We start from the raw sequence: 27,971 nt of genomic DNA on the forward strand, positions 1-27,971 counted from the left end.
CAATGGGGGAGAATCTGTGTAGGGTTAGAGTGATTAAAGAAAGGAATAAGGCCAAAGTCCCAAGTTTGAGTTTGGTGACTAATCTCTCGGCAAGCACCAAGGTGGAAAGAAAGAGCAAATGATCCACAGAAGAATACTTAGCATCTCATTCCTAAAATCGCCTGCTGTGATTTCATTCTGAAACCCATGTCACTCTCTCTCCTGGATTTGTTTCGTTTTGTGTGAGCAAACACCTGAAGTAATTTTTTCAGATAGGATGAGTGTTGTAAACTGTCTGAGTGTTTATAGATCTGAATATATTCTGAATGATTGTTTAACCACAGAATTCAGAGCTCCAAGTATTCTTTCTCTTAGGAGTTTGAAGATACTGTTCCATTGTCGTCTAGCAACCCATATTGTTGATGAAGTTTGGTGCTAGTTTAATTCTCTTTCCTCTTTGTATATGTTTTTTTTTCCCTTTCATTGGAAAATTTCAAAATTTCTTTTTTTTTTAAGATTTTATTTATTTATTTGACAGAGAGTGAGAGAAAGCACAAGCAGGGGGAGCAGCAGAGGGAGAGGGAGAAGCAGGGTTCCCACTGAGCAGGGAGCCCGATGAGGGACTTGATTCCAGGACCCTGGGATTGTGACCTGAGATGAAGGCAGATGCTTAACCGACTGAGCCACCCAGGTGCCCCTCAAAATTTCTTGAAGTTTGAACTTTCCCAAAAAGGTCACTAATTAGGTGTTTGTTCATTCACTCAGCACAGCACTCAGTGGACCCATTTAATTTGAAGACTTGGGTCTGTCTTCAGCTCAGAGACATTTTCTCTAATATCTTTGATGACCTCCTTCCCTTCCTTATTTCTTTTTCTCCATTTTCAATTCCTATTGAAGGAATATTGGGCTACCTGAATCTATCATCCATGAGCCTTATCGTTGCTGTCTTATTTCCATAATTTGGTCTATTTGCTCTTTAATCTGAAAGTTTTCCTTTACGTCCAGATCACAAATTGAGTCCTTGCCTGTGTACATTCTAATAAATTTAATCCTTCTATTGGATTTCCCCCCCCATAATTATACTTTAATTACCAAGCACTCTTTTTTGTTCTTTTTTAGATCTGTTTTCCATGTATAGCTGGAAGGCAGAAGCTAAATTTGTTTAGGCAGCGAACACTGGAGGTCCCAACTTCCCCAGTGGCTAGAATGCTGCTTGTTAACAAATTACCCTAATAGTTGTCTGTGGGGCACCTCTGTACTTTCGGTTGCCACCCAGTTTAAAGCTTCTGTGGTACTTCTTTTCAAGACCTATGTTCCCCCGAAATGTTTCACCTGTGGGGCCTTAGCTCTTTCTTTGTCAACCGCATTCTAATGCTCTCTGTGCCCTCTAGGAGTTCTTAGGCTTTCTGGTCCTCTGATGGCTACCTTTCTTATTTTTGTACTTCTGTTATTACTTCATTCTTTCTCAAAATATCTTTCCAGCAAAATATCTTTCAGTGGGATTTTGGATGGGAGAGGGATCTTGTACCCAATTCCTGGTTTAAACTGGAAGGCTTCTTTCTTCCTTAAAATTATAGCCTGGTCCTCTCCTCCCCTCCTTCCCACTCTTTGGCTTATCTTCTTAGCTTGCAGGAAGGCTCCCACAGTCAAGCATTCTGGACAATTCTCTAGGCAGGCTGGATTGGGAGGTTTGTAATAGTAGGTTTGTTGAGTCATCACCAGGCACTCTGTGACAGCAAGGATGAGAGAATATGATTGCACTCAGAGCTCCTCCAGTGTTTACCTATGCCCTATCGAAGGAAAATTGTATCAGACAAATTAAATAGGCAAGGAAGACTTTATTCAAGACTAATGCATTAGGGGTCAAGATTTGGGATAGGGGTGAGAGATGGAATTCAACTTTGAATACACAGGAGTAGTGGGGGGGGGCGTTTATAGCCAACAGGCAGGATGAGAAGCATCAATGGATGGAAAATTACTAAGAGGAAATTGGGTAGCTACCAAGGGTTGGGGGATTCTTTCTAAACCGGTTTAGCAGGATTGTGTGAAACTGGTCATAAGCAGGCTGAGGATCTGACTGGGACACAGCCTGGTCAAGAAGAGAGGTCAGAAGAGCTGGACCAAAGTTTGGTCAAAAAAGGGATCCTTGTCAGCCGCTTCCTCATTCTGTGTACAGGTACTGAGAATATTTCTGTTCAGTACTGGGATTCTTGGCCTTCTGACCAAGTGGCTATCACCCTAATTGGATGAATAGCCCAGACGTAATGTGATACCTCATTCTTATTTATTTATGTATATTTGATTGGTGACATTTCCTTAACGATTAGTCATTCCTTTGGAAGGCAGAAATGAATTGTGGTTAAGAGAACATGCTTTGGGGGGCGCCTGGGTGGCTCAGTCTGTTAACCAGCTGCCTTCAGCTTAGGTCATGATCCCAGGGTCCTGGGTTTAAGCCCCACGTCTGGCTCTCTGCTCAGCAGGGAGTCTGCTTCTCCCTCTGCCCCTCCTTCCACTCATGCTCACACACACTCTCTCTCTCTCTCACTCTCTCTCCCTCCCTCTCTCAAATAAATAAAATCATTTTAAAAAAAGAGAAAATGCTTTGGAATTGGAAGCACTTGGGGGTCAGATCTTTGCTACTTATTAGCTGTATGAATTTGGGCAGGTCACTTAAAAACACCGTCTTCTTAGAGTTAACTATTAATGTAATTATCACTGCTCATTAAGTGGAAGCTACCATTAATATTAGTTTTTTTTTTTTTTAAGAGAGGGAGGGGGAGAGGGATAGAGGGAGAGGAAGAGAGAGAATCTTAGGCAGGCTCCACATCTCGTGTGGAGCCCAGTGAGGGGCTCGATCTCACCACCAGACACCCAGGTGCCCCTAATGTTAGTATTGTTTTGACCCAATCTCACATCATCTGGATCTCCTCAGGTTAGCCCCAGCAGTATTTCCCATATCATGACTAATACACAAATTTCCCTAGGCCTGGCAGATTGGTGAATATCTACTAGATACCAGTGACCTATCGAGTAGCCCTGTTCTAGTAGAAGCAGAAATGCTGAGGCCCTCAATGGAAGCTATCTTAATCTGGATGGTATTCTAGGGTTCCTTCAGCTTGCATGGCTCTAGCTATAAGGAAAGCATCCTAACTTTATTCCAGTAGGTTTGCACATCAAGGCCATTGGAACACTCTTGTTTATGGCATAATTACCGAAGTGGGTACCTATGTTAGTACTCAGAGTGGAGTGTTAATGTTATACAGCTTATCTGCTCTTTCATGCTTATCAAATGCTTCTCTTCAAGTTACCATCTCCTGCAAAATGCTGGTACTCTTTTTAATGAATTGATATGTCCTCCATGGCTTCTTTGCTTTCAAAAGTACAACAGAAGCTTCCAGAAGTTTGAGAAGGAGTGTGTGTGTGTGTGTGTGTGTGTGCGTGCATGTGCACATACACACAGAAATGGAACAGGATCCTTGCAAATGATGACAACTGCAAATATTATTTCTGCCTTTGATATCACTTCTAACTTCTCTACTCTCTGATAATAACAAAGGAAACTCAAAACCTCCCAGGTTATTACAGTGGGTTATCTTAAATGAGCACATGTTCCCCTTTCAGCAAGTCCCAACCTTGATGTCACTTCCAGGGCTGACAGCATGACAGGGCTGAGATCACCACTGAGTCACTGAATCAGAATCACCTCTACTGAAATGTCAAATCACAGACATCCTTTAATAAAGGGACTTCAGTAGAGGTTGCTAGGAATGGTGCTGATTTTTAGTGAAGTAGAAATTAAAGCGGAAAACAGGTGATTTTAGAAAGAAATTTTTGTCCAGTGCTGTATTAGGATTCTTCAGAGAAACAGAATCAACAGGAAGTGTGTGTGTGTGTGTGTGTAATCTCTTATAGATATAAATAGATTTATTATAAGGCACTGGCTCATGCAATAATGGAGACTGAGAAGTCCTAAGATCTTCAGGCAGCGAGCCAGAGACCCAGGAGAGCTGCTGGTGTAAGTTCTAGTCCAAAAGCCATGAGGCTTGAGACCCAAAAAGAGCCAGTGTTTCAGTTTGATGGCAGGAAAAAGACCCATGTCCCAGCTCAAAGCAGTCAGGAAGGAAGAGCTCCCTATTACTCACCCTTTTTGTTCTATTCAGGCCTTCAGCTGAGGCTCACCCACATTGGGGAGGGCAGGCTGCTTGACTCTGTCTACTGAGTCAAACGTTAAGTTCCTCCAAAAGACCCTCACAGACACACCCAGAATCATGTTCAGACATCTGAGCCCTGCTCCCCTCCTGGCCCAGTCAAGGTGACACATAAAATTAACCATCACAAATGCCTCCTCCTCTGTATTATGTTGACATTTTAGATAGTCCTTTCAACTTTTGGAAACATAAAGGAGTGAACAGTGTGACAGCAAATCCTTAATTCTTGTCCTCAGAGCCTCATGGCGCCTGCCTTAAATGTTTATTGGACCCTTTACTTAAAAGCACTGGATGTTAACACATCAGTCATTAATGAGGTCTTTTTCCTGCCATCAGACTCAAACTGAATGATATCAGCAATTTGATATTGTGATAGTCTTTCAAAATACATATGATCATTTTTCCTTGCAGATCTAAAGACTGCATCTATTACCAAGGGCACAATAAGATTACCTCAAAACTGATTTAGGTGTCACCCCATGTAACTCCCTAAGCTTATCCCTCCTGTGTAGCATTGAGTACACTGTTAACATTATTGGCTTACTTGTTAGCTTCCTTATTGGATGATAAATTTAGAGGGCAGAGAGTTTTTGTCTTGCTCATTGTATCCACAATGCTCCTTCCATGATATATGTTCAGTGGATTTTTGTTGGTGAATGAATCAACATAAGGAGAATTTTTTTTTTTAAACACCCTTGATGTCAGACCCTGAGCTTGGTGCTGACTATACAAAGGCAAATCAGGCAGGCTTCTGGCCATCAAGGTGATCTAGTCTTATTGAGGAGATAGACATTAGTAAGTACTCTATAGTGTAAGGAAGACTTCACAGAGTATTTGATCTTGGAGTGAAGTTTTAGGGGTTGACTAGAAGTTTGCCAGGAAGACCAGCTGAGGTGGGAACGCTTATAGAAGGAAGGGCATATCAGACTCAGGTACCAACCAGCAGGTGCCAAGACACAAACTTGTGAATTGGCATGGGCCATTCCAAGAACAGGGGGGTAATTTGCTGTTTCCGAAATACTGGTGTGTTGATGAAGGGGAGAATGGATGGGAAATACACTTGGAGGCGAAGCCAGGTTAAGGGACTTAGAAGTTATCAGGTCAACAATCGGGATTCACGAAGGAGATTTAAGTGAGGAGGTGATGGGGTGGCAGCATGAAGGACGGACGGACTGATTAGGGAAGATGGGCATTGAGAGGGCACACGCTGGGGAAGTGGTGGACGTGGACCTGTTTGTGCTTGCAGACTGGCCAGGGGTGGGTGAGAGGAAGCAGGATGCCGAGGAGTTCAAGGTGACTACGTGGGTGGCAGTGCTATCCTACAATCCAGTGTGTTAAAATAGATGCCAAGTGGGTGTAGGAGGAGATACTGGGTTTGTTTTAGACAGACCAAGTTTAGAAAACTGTGCAGCATTTTGGTAGAAAGGTCCAGAAGGGGACTGGACATGCTGGGGGCTCAGAGACCAGGCCAGGGATGGAGTAATTCTCAAATTTATGCACACCTGTGTTCAAACACCTAAATCAATCTTTGGGTGGCTGAGATCACTTAGAGAAAGAGGATAGCTCAAGAAAAGAAGAGGCCAGGACAGAGCCTCGGAGCATCAAAATTTAAAGGGACAGTGGGAGGCGTCCCAAAATGGTGAGGAAGCAGAGGCATGGCAGACAGGCAGCGAGCGCTTCTCAAACTCGGGTGTGCCTCAGAATTACCTGGAGATTGGGTGCCTGGGTGGCTCAGTCGTTAAGCGTCTGCCTTCAGCTCAGGTCATGATCCCGGGGCCCCGGGATCGAGTCCCACGTTGGGCTCCCTGCTCGGCAGGAAGCCTGCTTCTCCCTCTCCCACTCCCCCTGCTTGTGTTCCTGCTCTTGCTATCTCTCTCTCTGTCAAATAAATAAATAAAATCTTTAAAAAAAAAAAAAAATCACCTGGAGAGCATGTTAAAGCACAAGCTCTTGGACCCCCACCTACGGAGATCCTGATTCAGTAGGTCTGGCGTTGGCCTGAGGATTGCATCTTGAATGTACGCCCATGCGATGCCAATGCTGCTGGCCACGAGCCACACTTTGGGGGGCACGAGGATACTCAACGAGGAGGCAAGAGAATGGTCACTGGAGGGTAGTTTGAGGCTTCTGGGGATGTAAGAACCTTGCGCACGTTTACAGGTTGAGATGAAGGAGACAGGGAGGAGTTGGGCATCCTGGAGGGAAAGGCAGTGAATCGTGGATGAGATTAAGGGAGTGGACTCAAAAGATGATGGAGGTACCAGCGATGGTCCCAGTAAGCATATCAAAGGGCTGTGGTGTCCACTTTAAAAAACAAAGTCCCTTTTAAGTAAGCTGACTTTCTTGTGGTTTCTCCTTCCTCTGTTTTGTTTTTATCACCTACCTCCTCGAGCTGCTGTTCACTTTTACCTTTCTGGCTCCCCCACTGCGCCTAGGAGCCTTTGTCTCTGACAAAATCCTCCCTGTGCTGTCACTTCCATGTACAGATACATAAAGAGATGACTTGCTACAGATGAATGATCAGTAATGAATAGACTTTCAGCAACACAAGGCATTTCAAGGATAAAGAAAAATTTCAAAAACTGTTTGATCATTACTGCTAAAATTGTGTTTCTACCACCTTCTTGCTAGAATTGCCATCAAGAGCTGCTTGACAGCTCTCCTGGGACCTCACTCCCTGGTATTGCAATCATAGTGAAGCACAGAGATGGAGCTCTCTCTCTTCTACTAACGAAAGCCTGCTTCCTTGTAGCCTCAGAGCCCTTGGACAAACTAGAAAAGCTTCAAAAATCACTTTGTATGATGAAAAAACACAACCCCCACCACGATGATAGCTGTGAGCAGTCATATGCCTGTGTGTGCGTCACATTGTCTGAGTTCCAGACAACAAAAATTTATTGAGGGCTTTTCATGGAACAAGCCACCACTGAGATTCAAAGATTAGTAAAATATTGTGGGGATTCTGAGAGGGCCCTTCATGCCCCTTTCTTTTCCAAGTGCTGGACCAAAACGATACAGTTAGAAGAAACAGACTGGGACTGAAATATCATCTTTCTTGCTTGCTAAAGCTGGTCTGGACAATGTGGCTTGCACCTGAGGCCAAAACTGGCTTCTCATTTCTTCCTCCAGGAATTGGACTTTCCCTCTGGACATAGGCAAGGTCACTGGAAATGGCTTTACCCGCCACTGCATGAGGAAAGAAGAACACATGGCCTGTGGGGCAGACATCTCTGAAAGAGGAACTCGAAAGGAGGTTGGGTAGTGCGTGTATAATGACCCTGTACACAGTCTCATCCATCATAGAAGTAATTTGTGTCTTTCCTTGAGGAGTAAGTAAGGGAGGTAGGCAGAGAGGATAGAAGCTTTCTTCTCAGTACTATGGAGAAAGACATTTTCCTATATTCATGATCAAAGCAAGCAATGGGGAGATAGGAGGAGCATGGTTTCACCTACACTCTCCAATAGTTTGATCCTGTAACGCATGGGTTTTATAATTAGCCTGTGGCCAGCCAAGGATGGGGCTGCCCTCTTGTTACACAAGTGTTGGAAGTGATAAGACAGATACATTGGCGATTGTATTCCAGGCATCGGGGCAATTTGGCCCCACTTTCATGGGACCCTCCCTCAAACATATGGCACCCTTGTGTATCTGCCCGGGACCAGAGGGCTGCCCAGCTTTGCCAGCAGAAGTCTCCATAGAGGGATTTACATTGTAAATAAACTCCAGCACTTTCCTATGCTCTGTTCTAGTTCTCATCTCAGGAATGTCCAGCATGTTTGGCCATGAGCCCAAACTGTAGTGTCAGAATACTCTACTAATACCATGTCAGCAAATAAAATGGCCCTGAATTAGAATACTTCTCCCATTATTAAATTCCAAAAGGCAATTTAAGTTCCTGCCCCGAGAAGCTCTCAATCTAATAGAATAAGACAAATGCTTAAATAAATAATTACAACCCAATCTGAGCATTTTCAAGTCAAAATTAAAACATTTATAACAGCTTAGAGGAGGCAGCATTAATTCTATCTGGGAGAGTGGGAAAAGATTTTACATACATGATGGCTTTTTTAAAAACCATATTTTAAAAAAAGTTCAAACATGGAAAAGTTGCAAGAAAGGTAAACATTAACTCAGATTCACCAGTTGTTAACATTTTGCTATACCGTCTCTCTCAATACATGCGTTTTAGTTGTTATTATGAATTTTGCTGAAACAAATTAAAGTTGCAGACATTACTATCATTTGCCCCTAAATTCCTCAGGATATATCTCTTAAGAACAAGAACATTCTCTTACATGCTCATACAGTGCAATTTTTAAATTCAGGAAACTTAATATTACTATAATGCTATTCTATAATGAGTCCATTTTCAAGTTTCACCCCTGTTTCTATAATGTGTTTTATAGCAGTTTTTTTCCAGTTTAACATCCAACCCAGGGTTACACATTGCATTTAGTTATCATGTTTCTTTAGTCTCCTTTGATCTCCCAACATTTCCTCAGCCCACCTCCCACCTCCCTCCTTCCCTCTCAGCTTCCTCTCTTTTTTCACAACATTGACATTTTTAGAATCTAGGCCAGTTGTTTGGTGAAATGTTCCTCAACTTGGGTTTGTTTGATTGTTATGGCATGGTTAGATTGTTTCATGATTTCTTCTTTTTCTCTTTTGAAATAATTTCAAACTTACATAAAAGCCAGAATTTATAGAGTTTTGCCACCTTTTTTGTAAGTTCCAAATGATTCTTACCCAGATTCACCAATTTTTAACATTGTGCTCCATCCACACTTACCATTCTTTCTTCCTCTCTCCTTCTCCCTTTATGTGTGTTTGGTGTGTGTGTGTGTGTGTGTGTGTGTACAGAATAGTTATTTTGGTTTTTTTTTTTAAGTAAGCTCTACACCCAACATGGGGCTAACTCACATTCCCAAGATCAATAGTCGCATGCTCCACTGACTGAGCCAGTCACCCACCCCTAGAATAGTTGTATTTGTTTTTTTTAAATTCTGAACCAGTAAAGAATAGGTGTCACCCTTTTAATGACAGCTTAAATTTTTTTAAATAAAAAATTTATATATTTAAGGTATATAACATGATTTTATATGTATATTCATAGTGAAAGAATTATTGCAGTCAGGCTAATTAACAAATCCACTTCTTCACCCAAAAAGAGTTACCCATTTTTTTTCTTTTTTGTGGTGAGAGCACCTCAAATTTAACCTGTTAGCAAATTTCCAGTATTCAATACAGTATTATTAACTATAGTCATTATGCTGTACATTAGATCTGTACACTTGTTCATCCTATATAACTGCAACTTTGTACCCTTTGACCGACATCTCTCCACTTCCCCCACCTCCCAAACCCCTGGCAACCACCATTCTACTCTCTGCTTCTATGTATTCGACTTATTTAGATTCTACATATAAGTAAGGTCATGCAGTCTTTTTCTTTCTGCATCTAGCTTATTTCATTCAGCTTAATGTCCTTCAGGTTCATCCGAGTTGTCACTAATGGCAGGATTTCTTTCTTTTTTAAGGCTGAATAATATTTTATTGTGTATGCACATAAACATATACATAATACAATTGTAGCATATATGTATATCACTACTTTTTTTTTTTAAGATTTAATTTATTTATTTGACAGAAAGAGAGCGAGAGCAGGAACACAAGCAGGGGGAGTGGGAGAGGGAGAAGCAGGCTTCCCGCTGAGCAGGGAGCCTGATGTGGGACTTGATCCCAGGACCCTGGGATCATGACCTGAGCCGAAGGCAGACGCTCAATGACTGAGCCACCCGGGCGCCCTGTATATCACTACTTTTTAATGCATTTGTCCATCGATGGATAATTAAGTTTTTTTCCCTATCTTGGCTATTGTGAATAATGCTGCAGGGAACATGGAAGTGCATGTATCTCTTAGAGGTAGTGATTTCACTTCTTTTGGATGTATACCCAGACTAGGGATTGCTGGATCATATGGTAGTTCTGTTTTTTTTTTTAATTAAATTAAATTAAATTAAATTAAGTTAAATTAAATTTCTTTAAAGTAGGCTCCACACCCAGCATGGAGCCCAACATAGGGCTTGAACTCAGAACCCTGAGATCAAGACCTGAGTTGAGATCAAGAGTTAGACGCTTAACCGACTGAGCCACTCAGGCTCCCCAGTAGTTTTGTTTTTAAGGAATAGTTCTTTGGAGGGGGGGGTGTGGTGACCTCCATAGTGTTTTCCAAAATGGCTGTACCAAAATTATATTCCCACCAACAGTGTACAGAGGTTCTCTTTTCTCTACATCCTCACCAACATTTGTCATCTCTTATTTTTTTGATAATAGTCATCCTAACAAGTATGAGATGATATCTCATTATGGTTTTGATATGCATTTCCCTGATGATTTGTGATGCCGAGCACCTTTTTTGTACTTGTTGACCATTGTGTATCATCTTTGGAAAAATGTCTATTCAAGATTTTTTCCATTTTTTAATAGGGTTGTTTAATGTTGTTGTTTTTTCCCACTGAGTTGTAGGAGTTCTTTATATATTTTAGATATTAACTCATCAGATATATGGTTTGCAACTATTTTCTCCTAATCTGGAGATTGCCTTTTCATTTTATTGATTGTTTTCTTTGCTGTGTAGAAACTTTTTAGCTTTTTTTCTGTTTTTGGTGGCTGAGCTTTTGTTGTCATATAACTGACAGCTTTGCAGGTAGGTCTTGAGGAGGATAAAGAAGCTTGCCAGTTGGACAAAAGAACTTGGGCGTGGGAAGGGAATTATAGCCAAAGGGATCTGCATGTGCAGAGATGTAAGCCAATATGTACATGAAATAGTTGGCGAACAGCCAATATTTTAGAGTAACTGGTCTGGAGGAGAAGGGACCAGAAAGCCAGTTGGAACTTATCATGTTAAGGAATTTGGACTTTGTTCCATAGGAAAAAAGAAAATGTTGAAGATTTTTAAGCAAAGAGATAATAGTATCACATTTATTTTTTTAGAAAGATGAACTCTAGGGCAATTTGGAGGAGAAAAGGGCAAGAGAGACCAAATAGGCAGATAATGCACTGCAGCAGGTGGTGAAGAGACCTGAAGGAAGGGGTGTAGGGAAATGTTTGCTGAATTCCTACTATGCGCTGGCCATTTTGCTATTACAAAAACCTGAGGTCAGAGAGGTTGAGTAATTTGGCCAAGAACCATTATAGTTAATATTTAGACCCAGGCCCATGTGACTCTAAGGCCCACTCAGAACTACAGTGAGGTCATGAGGAATGGAGACAGGAATGATCACAGCTGGTGTTAATTATGAAAATGACTACTAGGGAAGGGAAAGAACTGGGGAAGTCAGAGAAAATGATGGTTGTGTTAACAGTACCTATAAATGTGGTTTAGATGGGTGGGTTTATGAAACACCTAGGGTGAGATACCTAGTGGGCATTTTGGCTCAAGAGCTCAAAAGAAGGGTCTGGGCTCACGGTAGAGATTTGGCTGCTAAAGTCATGAATCCATGCACCCAGTGAGTGCTGAATGAGAACAGAAGATGGCGAAGGGCAGAATTCTTGGCACACCTACATTTAAAGGTGGTGGGGAAAGAAGAGTCAGTGGGGAAAAAAGAGAAAAGGTGGTGAGAGAGTGATGTTATGAGAAGCCAGGATTGGACCATTTCAAGAAGCTGGGTGACGAGGACTACCAAGTGCTGCAGAAGAATTGCAAAGGGAGGCCTGAAAAGATTCATTGGCATTTACTCAATGAGGAGGTCTCTGGTTACCATAATGAAAGCAATTTTAGTAGTTTGGCAGAAGCCAGCCTTCTGGATATTACAGAATGAACGGTGGTAGAGGAGTGGACATAGAGTAGAGATGACTCTTGAGAATTCTGGTAAATGAGGATGATGATAACAGTTAAGAGGGCTTACTATTTGCCCGGCACTGGGCTGACAATTTACACTCATTAACCAAGTTAATCCTTACCACACTCCTGTGGGGCATATTACTATTATTATCCCCATTTTCTGCTGAGGAAATTTTAGCCAAGAGAGTATATACAGGTTAAGTAATAAGCCCAAAGTTTATACTACTAATAGTAGATCAAGGATTCAAAATCTAAATCTTTTAGAGTTCAAATCTGGTGTTGCAAGATGGTGGTAGTTTGGGCTTGAGCCTGGGTATAAACAGTGGGGGAAATCCCGGTAGTGAGGAGAGTATTGACTATATGTATTAAAGAGAATAATTGATGGAGCAAGGTCACAGGATGGAAGGATATCAGAGCACCTTAAAAAACAGAGTGCCCAGTTTTGGACATCTCTTTTTTGTAAAAGACCAGAACAGATGAGAGAAGAACCCATGAATATGGACCCAGATGTCAGCTAAGGTAGATTTTTTTTTTTTTTTTTTTTTTAGATTTAAGTAAAATCGGCTTACTTAAAAAAGTTCCCATTCCACATTGGGACTTCATTCGAAAGTTCAATGTCTACTCCAAGATTTTTGTTAATTCCTGGAAGTCCATCGTATGGTTTCTTTGGCTTTTGAGTTTCTGCTTCCACTCTTCATCCACTTCTTCATCTCACTTGTAATTCAGTTTCCATGTTCCTATTCCTTGGTTTCATGTTGAACCAGCTGTAGAACTCAGACCAGTCCCCTCTGCGTCTTTTTTCCTATATTTCCCCCAAATCACTCACATAAGGCATTTGTGCATGTATCAGATATTACTGAAGTCTTCAGGGATTTTATATCCTTAGCAACACAAAACAACGTGAAGTCCAATAATAGAAATTTCTATTTTAAACATGCTTTCAGCTCGCCCATCGCTGGAACTCTCTCCCTAAGCTTCAACCTCCCACGCCATCTCTCCTTACACTCCTCCCATTTCCTCTCCTCTTTGCCCTGTTCCAGTCTTCATATTCTTCTTCTTTTTTAAAATGCAGATCTGTTTATCGATCTCTTTGTTTCACAATTTTATTACAAGCCAAGCTTTCTTCTTCCATACTCCAAGTGTCATACCAAGGTAGTTTCTTCAGTAAGGCATTTTCTATCCCTGAGAGGAACTGTGGCATCAGCTGCTAAAACAATAATCTTTTCACCTCAGTACTTAAAGATGGTTTAAATGTGGGAGGAGAGAACTTAAAGGGATTATGTCTGTTGCTTCTATTTTCTCAGCGAATATGAGATATGCTCTTCTGTTGAGGTAGGGATGGGTCTAGGAGAGGTCTGACAGCTAAGGTGAGGGTTTCTGTCAATAGAAATTTACTGGGTTTCTAAACTATGATAAAATACCATATTTACATAGAATGATTCCTTAAACTAAGTCTACAAAAGTGTAGAATTGATTCTCTTGCTGGAGATGGATGATTCAGTTTACTGAGTGCTCTGGTCAATATGAGAAAAGTAGACAAAGCAATGGAGAAGGAAAAAGTCAGCATAAGTAAACTAAAGTCAGGATACTGGAGATCACAGTCCTTGCTAATCCTTTCTCTCCCCCAACACAGACATGAATACACACATGCTCAGCAGTTTCGGCACCACCCTGGGGCTAGATAGCTATTCATCTTTCAGCTGAAAAAGGATAAAGGAGTCGCATAGTTATTTGTTGTCCCATAACAAATGACCTCAAATGTAGTAATTTAAAACACAACTACTAATTATCTCTCAGTTTTTGCAGGTCAGTCATTTGGGAGCAACTTAGCTGGGTGGTTCTGGCTCAGGATCGTTCATGGGCTGTGTCATCTGAAAGCCAGACTGGGGCTGGAGGATCTGCTTCCAATCCCATTCACATGGTTGCCGGCAGGAAGCTTCAGTTCCTCACCACATGGGCTTCTCTACAGTGTTGCTCATGACACGGCCTCTAGCTGCTTTCAGAGCGAGTGATCGAAGAAAGAAAACCACCACAGTGAAAGCTGAAATGCCTTCTGTAACTTGATCTTAGGAGTGACATACCATCACTTCCGCAGTGTTTGGTTGGTCATAGATCATCTGTGGTACAGTATGGAAGGGGACTATATGAGGGTGTGAATACTAGGGGCAGAGATCACTGGGGACATTTTGGAGGCTGGTTACCACAGGAGTCTTTGCAAAAACATTTTGTGTGTGTGTGTGTCTCTGTGTGAGCTCATACCTTAAAATGTGTCGAACTACATCCCATACGAAGGGGGTGTAGTTTGAGAGTTAGTTGACTTCTGGATTTAATAATACTAGGACTGGGTAAAATAACAAATAATTGGTGGTGGGGGGGCACTAAAATATGTCTCAGGATTTTGTCATGTAGGGAAGATTTTTAAAAAGCTGCCATTTGGGCGCCTGGGTGGCTCAGTTGGTTAAGCGACTGCCTTCGGCTCAGGTCATGATCCTGGAGTCCCAGGATTGAGTCCCGCATCGAGCTCCCTGTCAACAGGGAGTCTGCTTCTCCCTCTGACCCTCCCCCCTTCTCATGTGCTCTCTTTCTCTCATTCTCTCTCTCAAATAAATAAAATCTTAAAATAAATAAATAAATAAAAAGCTGCCATTTACCATCACTTCTATTTTATAAAAAGGAATTTTGACATAAGAAAGGGGAAAGGACATAATCTCCAAATAAAGGACAATCTTTAAATTGAATAAATTTAGCTTTATTAAAAGCTCAATAACTTGCCTTTGCTTTTCTCATTTAACTGTGGACTGACAAAAATTTCATCCTATCTTGGTCCACAGACTGTCATTCAGGAACTACTGAGAACAGACATGGAATGTTCTAGTACCTTTAGTGATGAGTATGAGAATCATGTAGAAACACGCAACAATCCATTCAAAGTAAGTGCAAAAAGAAGAAGTTGAAATGGTTGATACATAAAGATAGCAATTTTATAAAATTATGCTTGTGAGTTGGAAGGGAGCAACAGAACTGGCAAATATTTATCAGTTTTTGTGTTTTTTTGCTGTTAATTTGTGTTCCTACCAATATTTAGATGTTTATTATTTAAGATAATTAAAGATGAAATATAAACAAATTGACCACTATTGCAGCATATTTAAATGTACCTAAAAGTAATACAAATGCATGGTGATGTTTGAACTTTTAAAATATTTTCATATTTAGTATATTTTACATTCATTCATCCTTTTTCTAAATAATCACCTCTTCATTTTATAGGTATGCATTTCTTTATAACCCACACAATGTTATTATTTGTGTCCCTATTACAGAAGATGAACTATGTGGGGGCACTGACTGGCTCAGTCAGCAGAGCACTCTTGATCTCAGGGTTGTGGGTTCAAGCCCCTGTTGGGTGTAGAGATTACTTAAAAATAAAATATATATAAAAAAGATGAAATATCTGACACTATCCATTAGAGGTGAACTTTGGATTGTTAGTTGTAGCCCTCAGAATTGATGGATTTGTAGAAATAAACCATTTTCATTTGGTTTCATTTTTGACCTATGGCAGTGTTTGCAAGGCTGAAGGCATGGACTGAGGAAGGGATCAATGATTAGCTTGTTCTGGCATTGACTGAATCCCACTAGAATCATGCTCTTCTCATTTAGGTTGAGAATTAAACTTGAGCAATATTTAGGAAAATAGTGAAAAACTTTCTCTTCAATAAAATCTTACTGTAAACATTCATGAGTTGGTTTAAAACCTACACATTTTTCTTTTTTTTTTTTTTTAAAGATTTTATTTATTTATTTGAGAGAGAGGGGGAGTGGGAGAGGGAGAAGCAGGCTTCCTGTGGAGCAGGGAGCCCAACGCGGGGCTCAATCCCAGAACCCTGGGATCATGACCTGAGCCAGAGGCAGACGCTTAACGACTGAGCCACCCAGGCGCCCCTAAAACCTACACATTTTTCTCTTGATAATCTGGTAGAAACTACTGTTTTTGGTTGTTTTTTTTTTTTTTTTTTTTAATATACATGAACTCCATGTTATTACCAAGTTATATATATATTTTTAAAGTTTTAAAAAGTTTGTTTAGCATTATTACTTTTATAAATTATGCTTTCAGTTTTGATTTTATAACCAAATTGGTTAACTAAGAAATTGATGTTCTGTAAGTACTTCTATGACATTTTGCCAATTTTCAATTGGAGTGCTTTAGTTTACTTGAGGTATTTTTAAATGAAAGTAGCGAGCATTTGATTTTTTGAATCTATGGGTAGCTTTTTTGGTATAAGGACAATCCTGAAGTCATAGAGCTGCATAGAGTGAGACATTGGAACTCAGCTGTCAATGCTCTCCCTAATTTTTCTTCTTTTTTTTCTGGTTACAACTCTCATGCTAAATTCTGCAGACACTCAGACATGCCGTGTTGTGGCATGTTGTGTCTAACTGAGCACATTTTTGCTACTCACTGGCATAAGTTAGGGTAAATGTTAGGTGCCTGTATTTTTGCCATGGGGGAACATATGTACCATTATTTGGAACTTCTGGGAGCAAGCTTAGGACATTTTGATGACATTTTGTTATCTACCGACCATCAAACATGACTGCCCCTGCAAAGCTATGCTGACATGGTGGGGAGAGAATAAGAAGTCACAAAACAGACAGCACTTGAGGAAGAAGGGAACTTAGAGACAGATACATTATATTTTAGGGATGATAGCTAATTTTGAGAATGTTAACTGGTCATTACAGATTACATGTCTTATGTAGATAACAGGTTTGAGCCAGGCCAAGCTTCCTAATGAATGTGAAACTAGTACAAAATTTCTTTTTCACAGCCATGAGTACTATGACATGAGGCAAGGAGTTAAATCCTTTTTTTAAAAAAAGATTTATTTATTTGAAAGAGAGAGAGCATAAACAGGGGGGAGAGGGAAAATCAGGCTCCCTGTGGAGCAGGGAAGCAGGGAGCCAGGACCTCGGGATCATGACCTGAACCAAAGGCAGGCGCTTAACTGACTGAGCCACCCAGGCGCCCCAACAAATCCTTTTTTTTGACAATAATGTGTGCTCTGTCTTAGAGGTTATGTTAACTGAGTGTTCTTAGTACAATTTATTTGCAAACCATCCAAACTATTCCAGGTTTTGCGAGATAAAAGACAGCCTCTTTTAAAGGATAACATCAAAGCCAGGACTTTCAGAGTGAGCCACTTAGCAGGCTGGTGAGTGCTATCCATGGAGCCTCAGAAGATGACCTTTCGTCTTTTTAGCATTGATGGACCAAAGAAAAGAGTAACCTTGGAACTCCAATCTAGAAATTGTCATGCATTGTTCTAATTATAAACCACAAAATTGCTCAATCATTTATATATAGAAAAGATCTTGAATAGTGGCTGTCAGCACTTTCCTTTAAAATCAAAGCACTACAGATAGAACAAGTTCTTATCTGACTTAAACTCACTGATAATTCCTGAATCCTTTTGAAGGTTGCTGGGGGTCACCAGTGGCTTGCTGGTGATTGATCTGGAAGCCTTGCTGAGTGGATTGTGGGTCTGGCAGTCATCATCATGGAAAGTGACCACCGGCGTCTCTCTCCCTCTAAGACTTGAAGTTAACTTTTATCGATTTCTCTTTCCATAAGAGTAAACCTCCCTTCTCCTGGAGATTAACATTTTGGGAAAAATAGGTAATCAGCGGGGATCTTCTAAGGGAGTTCTCTACTGAAATCTATAAAATAAATTTCCTGGTATAACATCACAGTCTCATTAGTATAATCTGTCACACTACATGCATTTTCTCTCTAACATCTACGACTCCAAGTATAATTCCCTTGTGAAAGAAATAAATACCAACTTCTTAGGCAGCCAGTCTTTCAATCTTTGTACCATTTCTACGTTTGAACTCATTTAACAGAATCAGAGGCTTCCGTTAAATCCATTAATGCAACATACAATTCACATTGTCATTTTCAGCATTTCTCTTGCACTGCAGTGTAGTATAGTTAGATTTTAGGCTCCAGAGTCAGACTACTTGGGTCCAAATCCTGGCACCACCAGTGACCAACTGTGTGATTTGGACGAGTTACATAACCTTTCTGGGCTTCAGTTTTCTCAGTTGTGAAATGGGAATCGTAACGGTACTTACTATGCAGCATTGAACTAAATGCAGCAAGAACTAAATGAGATAATACATTCCACAAACAGAAATGTATTCACACTAGCTTAAATAAGTAAGGTTTTCTTTTCTTTCTTTTCTTTTCTTAATAGTAAAGCTATTTACTTGAGCAATCCCACGGATACCCAGTGACAGCTGGGATATATGTGACCAGAACTGGAGAGTGAGCAGCCTCTGAGGCTTCTCCCTCCATCTCCCACAGGCTTGCTAGCTTCCCTCTGTATGTTGGCTCTATTTTCTGCAGACCAGCGTTTTTGGCCTATCACTTGCCTATATCCAGAAATTCTTTCCTCCAAATCCATACAATTTATTAGATGAAGCACTCTTATCACCTGACTTCTGCTCCCAAGTTTCCAGATAAGAAGAAGTCCAATCAGCTGGGGCTGGAGGGATGAAGCCTTGCGATAAGAATGGTGGCTATTTCCAAAGGCTGAGAGTGGCTTGGGGTCTCTAAGGAGGTGGTGTAATGGTGGGGGCGGGGTGGTGATAATTGGCAATGCTAGGATATTCATAGTGACAATGTTCCAGGGTGCCTAAAGGCTCCTCGTTTTGAGCATGAATTACTTATTTGAAAAATCTTTTTATGGAAGATAATATACCTATAGAAAAGGACACTAACATAAGTGTACAACTTGATGAATTTTGATAAACTGATAACCAGTGTAATCAGCATGCAGCTCAAGAAACAGAGGGTGACCAGCACGCATGTAGCCCCTTTTGCTCCCCTCTGGTCACTGCTCCTTACAGGTAGATTAGTTTTGCCAGTTTTGATATTTTGTACAAATGGAATCATAGCCTATGTACTTTTTCATGTCTGGCTTCTTTTGCTTAACATTGTTTTTAACATTATATGTTAAAAAAAAAAAAAAGGAGAAGATAGCAGGAGGGAAAGAATGAAGGGGGGGAAATCGGAGGGGGAGACGAACCATGAGAGACTATGGAGTCTGAGAAACAAACTGAGGGTTCTAGAGGGGAGGGGGGTGGGGGGATGGTTTAGCCTGGTGATGGGTATTAAAGAGGGCACGTATTGAATGGAACACTGGGTGTTATACGCAAACAATGAATCATGGAACACTACATCTAAAACTAATGATGTAATGTGTGGTGATTAATATAACATAATAATTAAAAAAAAACAACACCTTTTGCACTAAAAAAAAAACCCACAAAAAAATAAACATGCAAATACCACACAACCTAGCAGTTGAACTCTGAATGTTTTTCCTAAAGAAATGAAGAGAAAAAAAAAAACAACTGTGCACAAATCTTTTTTTTTTTAAGATTTTATTTATTTATTTGACAGAGACAGTGAGAGAGCGAGAGAGAGAGAGAGAGAGAGAAAGCGCACAAGCAGGGGGAGTTGGAGAGGGAGAAGCAGGCTTCCCGCTTAGCAGGGAGCCCAATGTGGGACTCGATCCCAGGACCCTGGGATCATGACCTGAGCCAAAGGCAGACACTTAACGACTGAGCCACCCAGGTGCCCCAAACTGTGCACGAATCTTAAAAACTAAACAAAACAAAACATTGTTTATGAGATTCATCAGTATTGTATATATTTGTAGGGCATTCTCCTTGCTGTAAAGTATTCATTTGGGTGAATACACTACTTTGTTGATCTAGTCTATCACTGATGGACGTGTAGGTTATTTTCTGTTTCTATTCCTCATGGTGTTGTTGTGAATTTGTTTTGTTGACCATGCACACATTATTACTGTTTACTTTTACCACCACAGGCTCATGCAGGGTGTGCTGAATTATTTTCCATCATGTATAATTGAATCGAGGGTCTCTTACGGGTGAATATTGTTATGCTTTTTATCTGGTGATTTTTCTTTTTTTATGTTATGTTAATCACCATACATTACATCATTAGTTTTTGATGTAGTGTTCCATGATTCAGTGTTTGCGTATATCACCCAGCGCTCCATGCAGAACGTGCCCTCTTTAATACCCATCACCAGGCTAACCCATCCCCCCACAACCCTCCCCTCCAGAACCCTCAGTTTGTTTCTCAGAGTCTATAGTCTCTCATGGTTCGTCTCCCCCTCCGATTTCCCCCCCTTCATTCTTCCCCTCCTGCTATCTTCTTCTTCTTTTTTTTTTTTTTTAACATATAAGGTATTATTTGTTTCAGAGGTACAGATCTGTGATTCAACAGTCTTGCACAATTCACAGTGCTCACCATAGCACATACCCTCCACCATAGCACATTCCCTCCCCAATGTCTATCACCCAGCCACCCCATCCCTCCCACCCCCCACCACTCCAGCAATTTCTTATCTTTTTATGTTATGAGTTTCATAGTGTGAGGGTAGGGTTATGTTTTAAACATTTTGCATACATGCAAAAAACCCTGCATATATTTTGAGAGGGTGCTCAACTATTTGTTGATGGAATGAATGAATTAACAAGTAAACAATGGTGTATGCCTTTTTCTTTTCTGAAAACATGCCCTATTTATAGGAGAGGCTCTAATTGCTGTATTTAGACAAGGCTGACCTGCTGCTTAGCCGAAGCTGATTGATCAAGGGGTCAGCACAGGACCCAGGCCAGGACAATCGTGTCTCTTTTCCAGGAATTTAAAATCTGGAACGAAAAGAGGGAGACTGGGCACTGCAGAGTCCATATGACTGTGCTCTAGAGAGAAGACCCATAGGCTCCTGCTGTTTGGTACCAAAGGCACCCTGGGTTCCTTGAAGCATATAAGTATCTGCATACATGACAGTTAAATAACAATGCAAAACTATTTGATTGAGTTCCAAAATGCAAAGTAGAGACAATAAATGCTGTAAAACGTCACAATATGGAGAGATCAGTGAAGACTAGCATCACTGCATATCCTGTTGTCTTAGCTTTCTTTTTTCAGGACAGCCACTGTGAATGTGATTGTATTTCCAAGCCAGAAACTGCAGAGTTAAGGCAACAGGACTTGGATCAGGGAACAAAGTGTGGGACTGCAGAGAAGAGGTGGTAGAGAGCCTGTAGGTGAAATTGTTAAGTCTTAGAAATTGATTTAACAAGAGGGTAAAGAGAGAAATCAAGATGGTGCCAGGTTTTGAGTTTTTATGTTAGGACAGATAATGGTAACACCATTACAAATAAGGACATTTGAGGAGAGCAAAGGCGAGGGAGTAAAGATGAGTTCAGCGTGGGATATATTAAGTTTAAAGTCCTGGTGAGACAATCAGATTGCTCTGGTCAAGAATACTGGCTTTGGAGTCCAGAGGACTTGGAGTTCATTTGTACTTTGCATCCCACTCTGTGATCTTTGGCATCTTACTTATTTGGCTTCTTTAAGTCTCAGCTCCCCATCTATACATTGATAAGGGTTAAAATGAGACAATGCCTATAAAGGGTTTAGCTTATTGCTTGGCAATTAAGTATTCATAAAACATGTATTAATAGGATGATGATGATGATGGTGTGCTGATGTCTGGAATGCAGCTTGAAGACAGGGACCAGAGTGCTGTAGGGAGGAATCTGCTTAGAGGTACATGCACATGATGCAAGGGAGCTGTTGACATTGGCAACAAAGAGTGTGGAGAGGAATCAGAAAGTAGCCCGTCATATCTTTTCAGGGAACAACACCTCTTAGGAGTCAGGAGAAGGAACAGGAGCCAGAGGAAGAGACTGAGCTAGAACTGTTTTGAGAGGAAGAAGGAGAAGCAAGTGGGCGCCTGGGTGGCTCAGTCGTTAAGCGTCTGCCTTCGGCTCAGGTCATGATCCCAGGGTCCTGGGATCGAGCCCCGCATCGGGCTCCCTGCTCGGCGGGAAGCCTGCTTCTCCCTCTCCGACTCCCCCCTGCTTGTGTTCCTGCTCTCGCTGTCTCTCTGTCAAATAAATAAATAAAATCTTTAAAAAAAAAAAAAAAAAGGAGAAGCAAGAGAGGACAGGCTCAAAAGATCCAAAGGAAGAGGATGGTTAGCACCCAGGGCTCCAGTGAAGTCAAGGATACACCAAATTTTGGTTGGGTATCCTTTTTCTTTTTAAAGCTTGACTATCTGAAGCATCAAAGAAATCAACCATAGGGGCAACAATGTGTTAAGTCGCTCAGATGTGTAAGGAGATATTTAGGCTGAGTCCTCCAGGTAGCAGCTATCTGCAGGTCCTCTCTTGTCACTGTGGAGATGAACCAATACCTTCTAATTCTTACCGTGGCTTCTGGGCTTCTGTGTGTCTCCTCCCACACTGCCAGACTTCTGCCTGCTGCCACGGAGCCCTGGAGGAGAGCCAGGAAGATGAGCTGTTTAAAAAAAGAGAGAGAGAGAGAGAGAGAGAGAGAAAGGAAAAAAGACAGCTTTAGATTATTCAGGGTATTTGGGCAAGTCTTCCTCATTTTCATTTCCTGGAATGTTTCTGATTTTTAAAAATTTGCTTCTCCCCGCCCCCACCGCCCCGCCCCTTTCTCAAACACACCGGTAAAAATGAGTAAGGTTTTTGTACATACATGATGGTGGTAGGACTTTGAATATTTGTTCATAGAGATAAATTATTACCATAAAGTAATAAAGGTGAGGAAAACAGTGAGGTATGAGGAGAAAGGGAAATAGGGGTGAGTAAGGAGGTGTCAGGAAAGAAGAAAAGGGAGGATCAGAAAGCGGGATGAAAGGTGTGTTCTGCAAAACAGTTTGCCAAGTTTTTAAAAGTTTTGTTTTGCGGGTGGAATCCTGAGCTCAAGCGTCCCCTGTGGGAAACTAATCCATCTGCAGTGTTTTCTCGGCCTCCTAGCTAGAGCGTGGGCCTGGGCTCCACCAGCAAGGGTGTATGGGTGGGGTGCGGCAGCTGCGGCGCGGTCGGGGGCGGGGGTGCAGTTCGGCCAGAGTGCCAGACCACCCACGGACAGCGATAGGAGTCGGCCCCGGCCCCCCCCCGCTACTCCGGGTTCTGGTGTGGTTCGGGTTCCCTACTCAGGAAACCCTGGAGTAGAAGCCCTGCTCATCTGGGATTAAAAGCATGTTAAGAAAATCCCGAAGCAAATTTGATCTTGGATTCTCTTGCCCTTATAGATCTTAAGTAACGTTTGAACTCCGTCTTGAGTTAAACATGATGGTCAGGTGGGTCTTTCAGGATTGGTAGAGTTTCTTCGCCCACCCCGCATTGTTTCAGTTAGCCAAAAAGGCTTGTCCTGACTTTGCAGGTGTGAGGAGTGTCTTTTAGGATTGTGGAAGAGGTGCCCTTTTAGGTTCACAGGGATTGGCTCTTCAGTATTTCAAACGGTATTGCTTTTTCCTCCCAGTTTTGGTTGATCTTGCCACACGACTGGATTAAGCTATTGTTTTTGTAAAGCCCCGGGGGTTTTTGTTGTTTTGCTAAGCATCCAAGCTGCCTGGCCTTTTCTTTGTTGTTACATTCAAAGTGTTTCCAAAACTCCAGACCACTGCTGGCGACGGGCAGCTCTTTCAGGAAGGCCTTTTCTACCGATATGGGTTTATTTTTGGACTTGGTTTCACGGGCCCGCTCGAGGCGGCTGAGGCTCTCGGAGTCGGAACCCGTTGCAGAACTGTCGGAGACATTCTCTCCGCACTCCCGAGGTAGGTTTTTCTCAAGGGCGAGGGCATTTGCAGGGCGCTGGCCCGACGGCTCAGCGGGGCCCACCGCGCCCTTTCTTCCCGCTCACCCGGCCAGCCGCCCTCGTCCTCGCTTTCGCCGCGCGTTTCCCACAATCCCCGGCGCCGCCGCCGCCGCCGCCGCCGCCGCTCCCGGACTCAGGCGAGTCCCGCGGCGGAGCCCGAGGCCTCGGCGGCCCTTCGGGCGCTGTCCGGAAAGTGGCGACCGCCCCCGCTCCCCACGCCTCCCGGGCTCGTGAGCGCCCAGGTTCGGCCATTTCCGGCCCCGCGCACTTCGGCAAGTTCCGCAGTCGCTTGTCGGAAATGGCTGCTCGCCGGCAGGGGGAGCGGGGGATCCGGCGCGGCCTGGAAGGCGGGCGGCGGGCGGCGAGAGCGGCTCTTGGGTACCCGAGTTTCGCGCAGGCGGCGGCGGCTCGTCCCTGAACTGGAAGCCTGTCGCACTCCTGGCGGCGGCGGCGGCGGCGGCGGCGGCGGCTGGAGCTCCGAGCAGCCGGGGGCGGCGGCCCGGAAGCGCTCGTGGTAGGGATCGGGGGCTGGCCGCGAGCGCTGGGCACCGGGCGGGAGGGTGGGAGGGACCGGGTCTTGCAGTGCCGGGGCCGCGGGAGCCCGGGGGAGGCTGCAGCCCTGCGCGGCTGGGGCGTGCAGCCTCGGAGTAGGCCTTCCCAGCCGTCTCGGGGGCTTGGGGAGAGGACCTCCAGGGCCTTAGCCACGAGCGAGGAGGGGTAACCGGGCTCCGGGGGCTCCCAACACGACCCTCCCTTCTCCCGGCGTCCCTTGTAGCCCCAGTTCGGGTTGCCGCGTACCCACCTCCACCTCTTTTTCTGGAAGCTCGGCTTCAGCTGTGCACCCTTTTCTGCTGCCTAAGCCCTCCACCTTTCTTTTGCCCCCTGTGTTTGTCCAGGTGCTTGGGTAAGAGCATCTGTCGACGAAGGGGCTGCCCAGGTCTGCCCCCCTCCCATGTTCCCCGTGCACACACTCCCACCATCTGCTTCGCGCTGCGTTCAGACACAGTTGCCTGCAGCTGCTCCTCCTTTGGTGCTTTTCACGGGGTTCACCTCCTTTGATCGTAAGCCCGCAGTCAGAATAGCCACTTCCTGTCCTGGGGTCCAGGTGCCACTGTTCTCTGCATCTGGGACTCTTGGAGCACAGGTCCAGCTCTGTAGCGATGGGCCTAGTGCTGCCTGGACAGGAGAGGGGTTGCGGAGTGCTTGTCTACACTACTGAAATCTTAGCCGGGTGACCCGACCCGCGCGCTGCAGGGGAGAGGACAAATCCCGAGCCCTTTGAAGATCAGGCAGGGCTGCCAGACTGCAGATAGTGTGTTTATCTCTTCTCCACATTGAGCCAGTGGTTCAGTTCCACTTTGTATATCTGTAGCTCTCAAAAGACTTGAATTTGGTGGATCTGGACTTCTTTTCTTTCCTTTTAAAAAATTCTAAGGGCTTCGTCAAGTGCTCTTAGTTCAACTCCTATGGAGGAGGAGGAGGAAATGCAGAACAACATATGTCCATTTTTTTTCCCCATATGTGATTACTTAAGAGGTGTCTTTAGCAGTTCTTCCCCTCACTTTGTCCTTTTTTCTCTCTAATTAGGTAGCTTCAGTTTTGAAGGCTGGGCTCCCCATGTTTTGTTTTAAAAAGATCTTTGTGTGTTCCGGTCATGGAGACTATCTGCATTTCCCCCTGTTTTGCTCAAGATTAGTCTTGCACTCTATCTACAGTTATTATACTGTATATCCGGAGTTCCTGGGATAGTAACCTGTAGGGCCTTGATAGTCTTGAGTGAAGCTAAGCATTCTAAACAACTTATTTAGCAGGGGGACTTTTAAATATTTCCTGATGAAGGAAAGGCTGTCATCTAAAACTCTAATTTGGTGAGTTAAAAATACCTTATCCTGTGGGAATTTCCTGATCTTCCACCTCTGGGGGAGCCTGAGGAATCATAAGTACTCATAAGTGTGTGGGATACTCGCTAAAATGCTTTCTAGAGGAGAATTAGAATTGTGGATCATTGGAATCTTGAAACATTTATTTAATACCTAAGATACGGTCAGTGCTCTCAGGGGCCATGCCTCCTAACCAAATGATTGTCAAGAGTGTGTCTTCATTCCTTCATATTTAATATGTCTCCATTTTCTAGGGAAAAAATGTTTGGCGTGTAGTTTGAATCTTTTAATGATTAGGCCTCAGAGTTTTAACCTATGAGTAAAAAGACTTTAAATGAACAGGTTAGAGAGAAATAGGTAGGGATTAAGCCTGAGTAGTGGACTTCTAGGACACAGTGGAAGGTTCAAAGGATGGTTGGAAGCTGTCAGAGAATGTGGGGATTAGATAAGGACATGCCCTTTCCCTCTAGGCACTAGGCTATCTGTTGAGTGAAAAGTCATTGAGGGGTGGTGCAGGAGTGAGGTGGTGGCAGGGCTGTGTGTTTGGTCCCTATCAGAGGTGAGACTGGCAAATAATGCCCTGGAGGAGGGTTGGAAATAGTGCCTGAAATAGAAGTAGAGTCAGGTATTAGGAAAATGAAGATCCCTCTAGATCCACTGTTGGTAGAGATTTGAGTGACTGCATGTGATAACTTCAGAGTGAGGCAGGGAATATGAATCTTTCATAAAGTCCTAAAACTGTGCACTTATTTCTGCTGGATATTAAGTTTATATCAGAAAACTTCTGTTAGCATATTTATTTCCATTTTATTTTTATTCCCTCTTAAATTTTGGTAACCCTTTTGAAAACCTGTAATGATCGGATAACTAAGAGGAAAGAGGATTTTTCACGCATATGTATGTTCTATGAAAATATCGGAGCTCAGACACATGTGAGTTTGAGAACTTAAGAGGGACAGAGGTAAGTTCACCTATAAGCATGATCTTTTCCTGCCTGAGCCAGTTCCACACTCCTTGTACATTGGGAATTTTTCACATATCTTTGGTGATGTTACTAGGTGGAAGAGAGGCAGTATTAAACATTTTGTAATCTTGAGTGTGTAAGAGGAATATGGAGTCTCTATTTAGCGCACATTTATGTCCTCTACACTCAAGCCGTAATGTTTAGTGTGGGATTTTGCTCACATGCATCAAAATGACCCAGTAAAATCCTAGGGAGGGAGCCATAGGAAGATGAACTATCTCAGCATTCAGCCACCTGTGTGGTTTGTAACCTAAGAGTGCTTTTACAGAAAAGTAGGTAAACTTTTTCTGTAAAGGACCAAATAATAACTATTTTAGGTTTTGCAGCTATTCAGCTCTGCTGTTGTAGAGCGAAAGCAGCATGTACATAATACACATATAGAATAAGTACATACAGTAGTACCTACATATAATCCATAACTGAATGAGCAAGGCTGTGTTCCAGTGTAACTTTATTTACAAACCAGGCAGCTGGCTGTAGTTGACCAATGCCTGCCCTAGTGCATCAGTCCCTCATACACATGACCTTACTTTTGTGAATTCCTCCACTTCTGTGCAATACCTTTTAGACTGGTCAGTGATGTTAATGATTACCATCCTGGATGTTTGCTTTGGTGACTGTTTTCTCTGTTAGCCTGTCTTCTTATATTGTTATCATTTTAACCTTGTTCTCCAACATTTAACATATTTTAAACATTTTTTCAACAAATGTTTGATATTCTGTGGGAGGAAATGAATTAGATTGGGAATATACCCTTAGTTTGTATAATAAAAGAAATACATAAATACCTTATGATGGCAGGTTACAATAACGTCTTTTTTTTTTTTTTAAGATTTTATTTATTTAGGGACGCCTGGGTGGCTCAGTCGGTTAAGCGTCTGCCTTCGGCTCAGGTCATGATTCCAGGGTCCTGGGCTCGAGTCCTGCATCAGGCTCCCTGCTCTGTGGGGAGCCTGCTTCTCCCTCTGCCTCTGCCTCTCTCTCTCTCTGTCTCTCATTAATAAATAAATAAAATCTTTAAAAAAAAAAAAGATTTTATTTATTTATTTATTTGACAGAGAGAGACCGCGAGAGAGGGAACACAAGCAGGGGAGTGGGAGAGGGAGAAGCAGGCTCTCTGCTGAGCAGGGAGCCCGACATGGGGCTCGATCCCAGGACCCTGGGATCATGACCTGAGCCGAAGGCAGGCACTTAACGACTGTGCCATGCAGGCGCCCCAATAATGTCTTAATTACTGTAGTTCTTTGCCATCATACAGTACTTTCATATATTTCTTTGTTACATGGGTTTTGAT

The 27,971-nt window shown here is 42.7% G+C and overlaps 2 protein-coding genes across 7 annotated transcripts in view; one reads left to right on the forward strand and one right to left on the reverse strand.

Annotated features, from left to right (window-relative positions):
* EXTL3 (exostosin like glycosyltransferase 3) overlaps nt 1-27,971 on the forward strand; it is a 155,622-nt gene that overhangs the window by 37,288 nt on the left and 90,363 nt on the right. The window contains exons 2-3 of one of the 6 annotated variants that reach the window (XM_035022635.1): nt 7,317-7,440; nt 14,862-14,960. The exons of 2 other annotated variants lie outside the window; for them this stretch is intronic. The gene's annotated coding sequence lies outside the window, so the exon portion shown is untranslated. Of the gene's footprint in view, nt 1-6,379; nt 7,441-14,861; nt 14,961-27,971 lie in introns of those variants that run through there. 3 more of the 6 variants (XM_035022633.1, XM_035022636.1, XM_035022634.1) reach the window with 3 other exon arrangements.
* Nucleotides 609-27,273, reverse strand: LOC118022494 (translation initiation factor IF-2-like). Its single transcript, XM_035023231.1, has 5 exons — nt 27,208-27,273; nt 23,819-24,541; nt 22,355-22,420; nt 6,111-6,382; nt 609-1,769 (listed from the first exon to the last, which is right to left on the reverse strand). The coding sequence occupies exons 1-5, from the start codon at nt 27,271-27,273 to the stop codon at nt 1,763-1,765; spliced, it is 1,134 nt and encodes a 377-aa protein (XP_034879122.1). The 3' UTR covers nt 609-1,762.

Source organism: Mirounga leonina, unplaced genomic scaffold, assembly GCF_011800145.1.
Source record: "Mirounga leonina isolate KUSES-001 unplaced genomic scaffold, KU_Mleo_1.0 Mir_176, whole genome shotgun sequence".
NCBI classification, from domain to species: Eukaryota; Metazoa; Chordata; class Mammalia; order Carnivora; family Phocidae; genus Mirounga; species Mirounga leonina.

Bases quoted from the DNA above. Each gene is read 5' to 3' on its own strand.
- LOC118022494 (XM_035023231.1), bottom strand. From the start codon at position 27,273: ATGGTAATCATTAACATCACTGACCAGTCTAAAAGGTATTGCACAGAA. The intron at 24,542-27,207 runs GTAAGGTCATGT...TGGGGCTACAAG, and splicing joins AAGTGGAGGAATTCACAAAA to GGACGCCGGGAGAAGGGAGG. The intron at 6,383-22,354 runs GTAAGAATTAGA...CTTTCCCTCCAG, and splicing joins ACAGAAGCCCAGAAGCCACG to GATGCCCAACTCCTCCCTGT.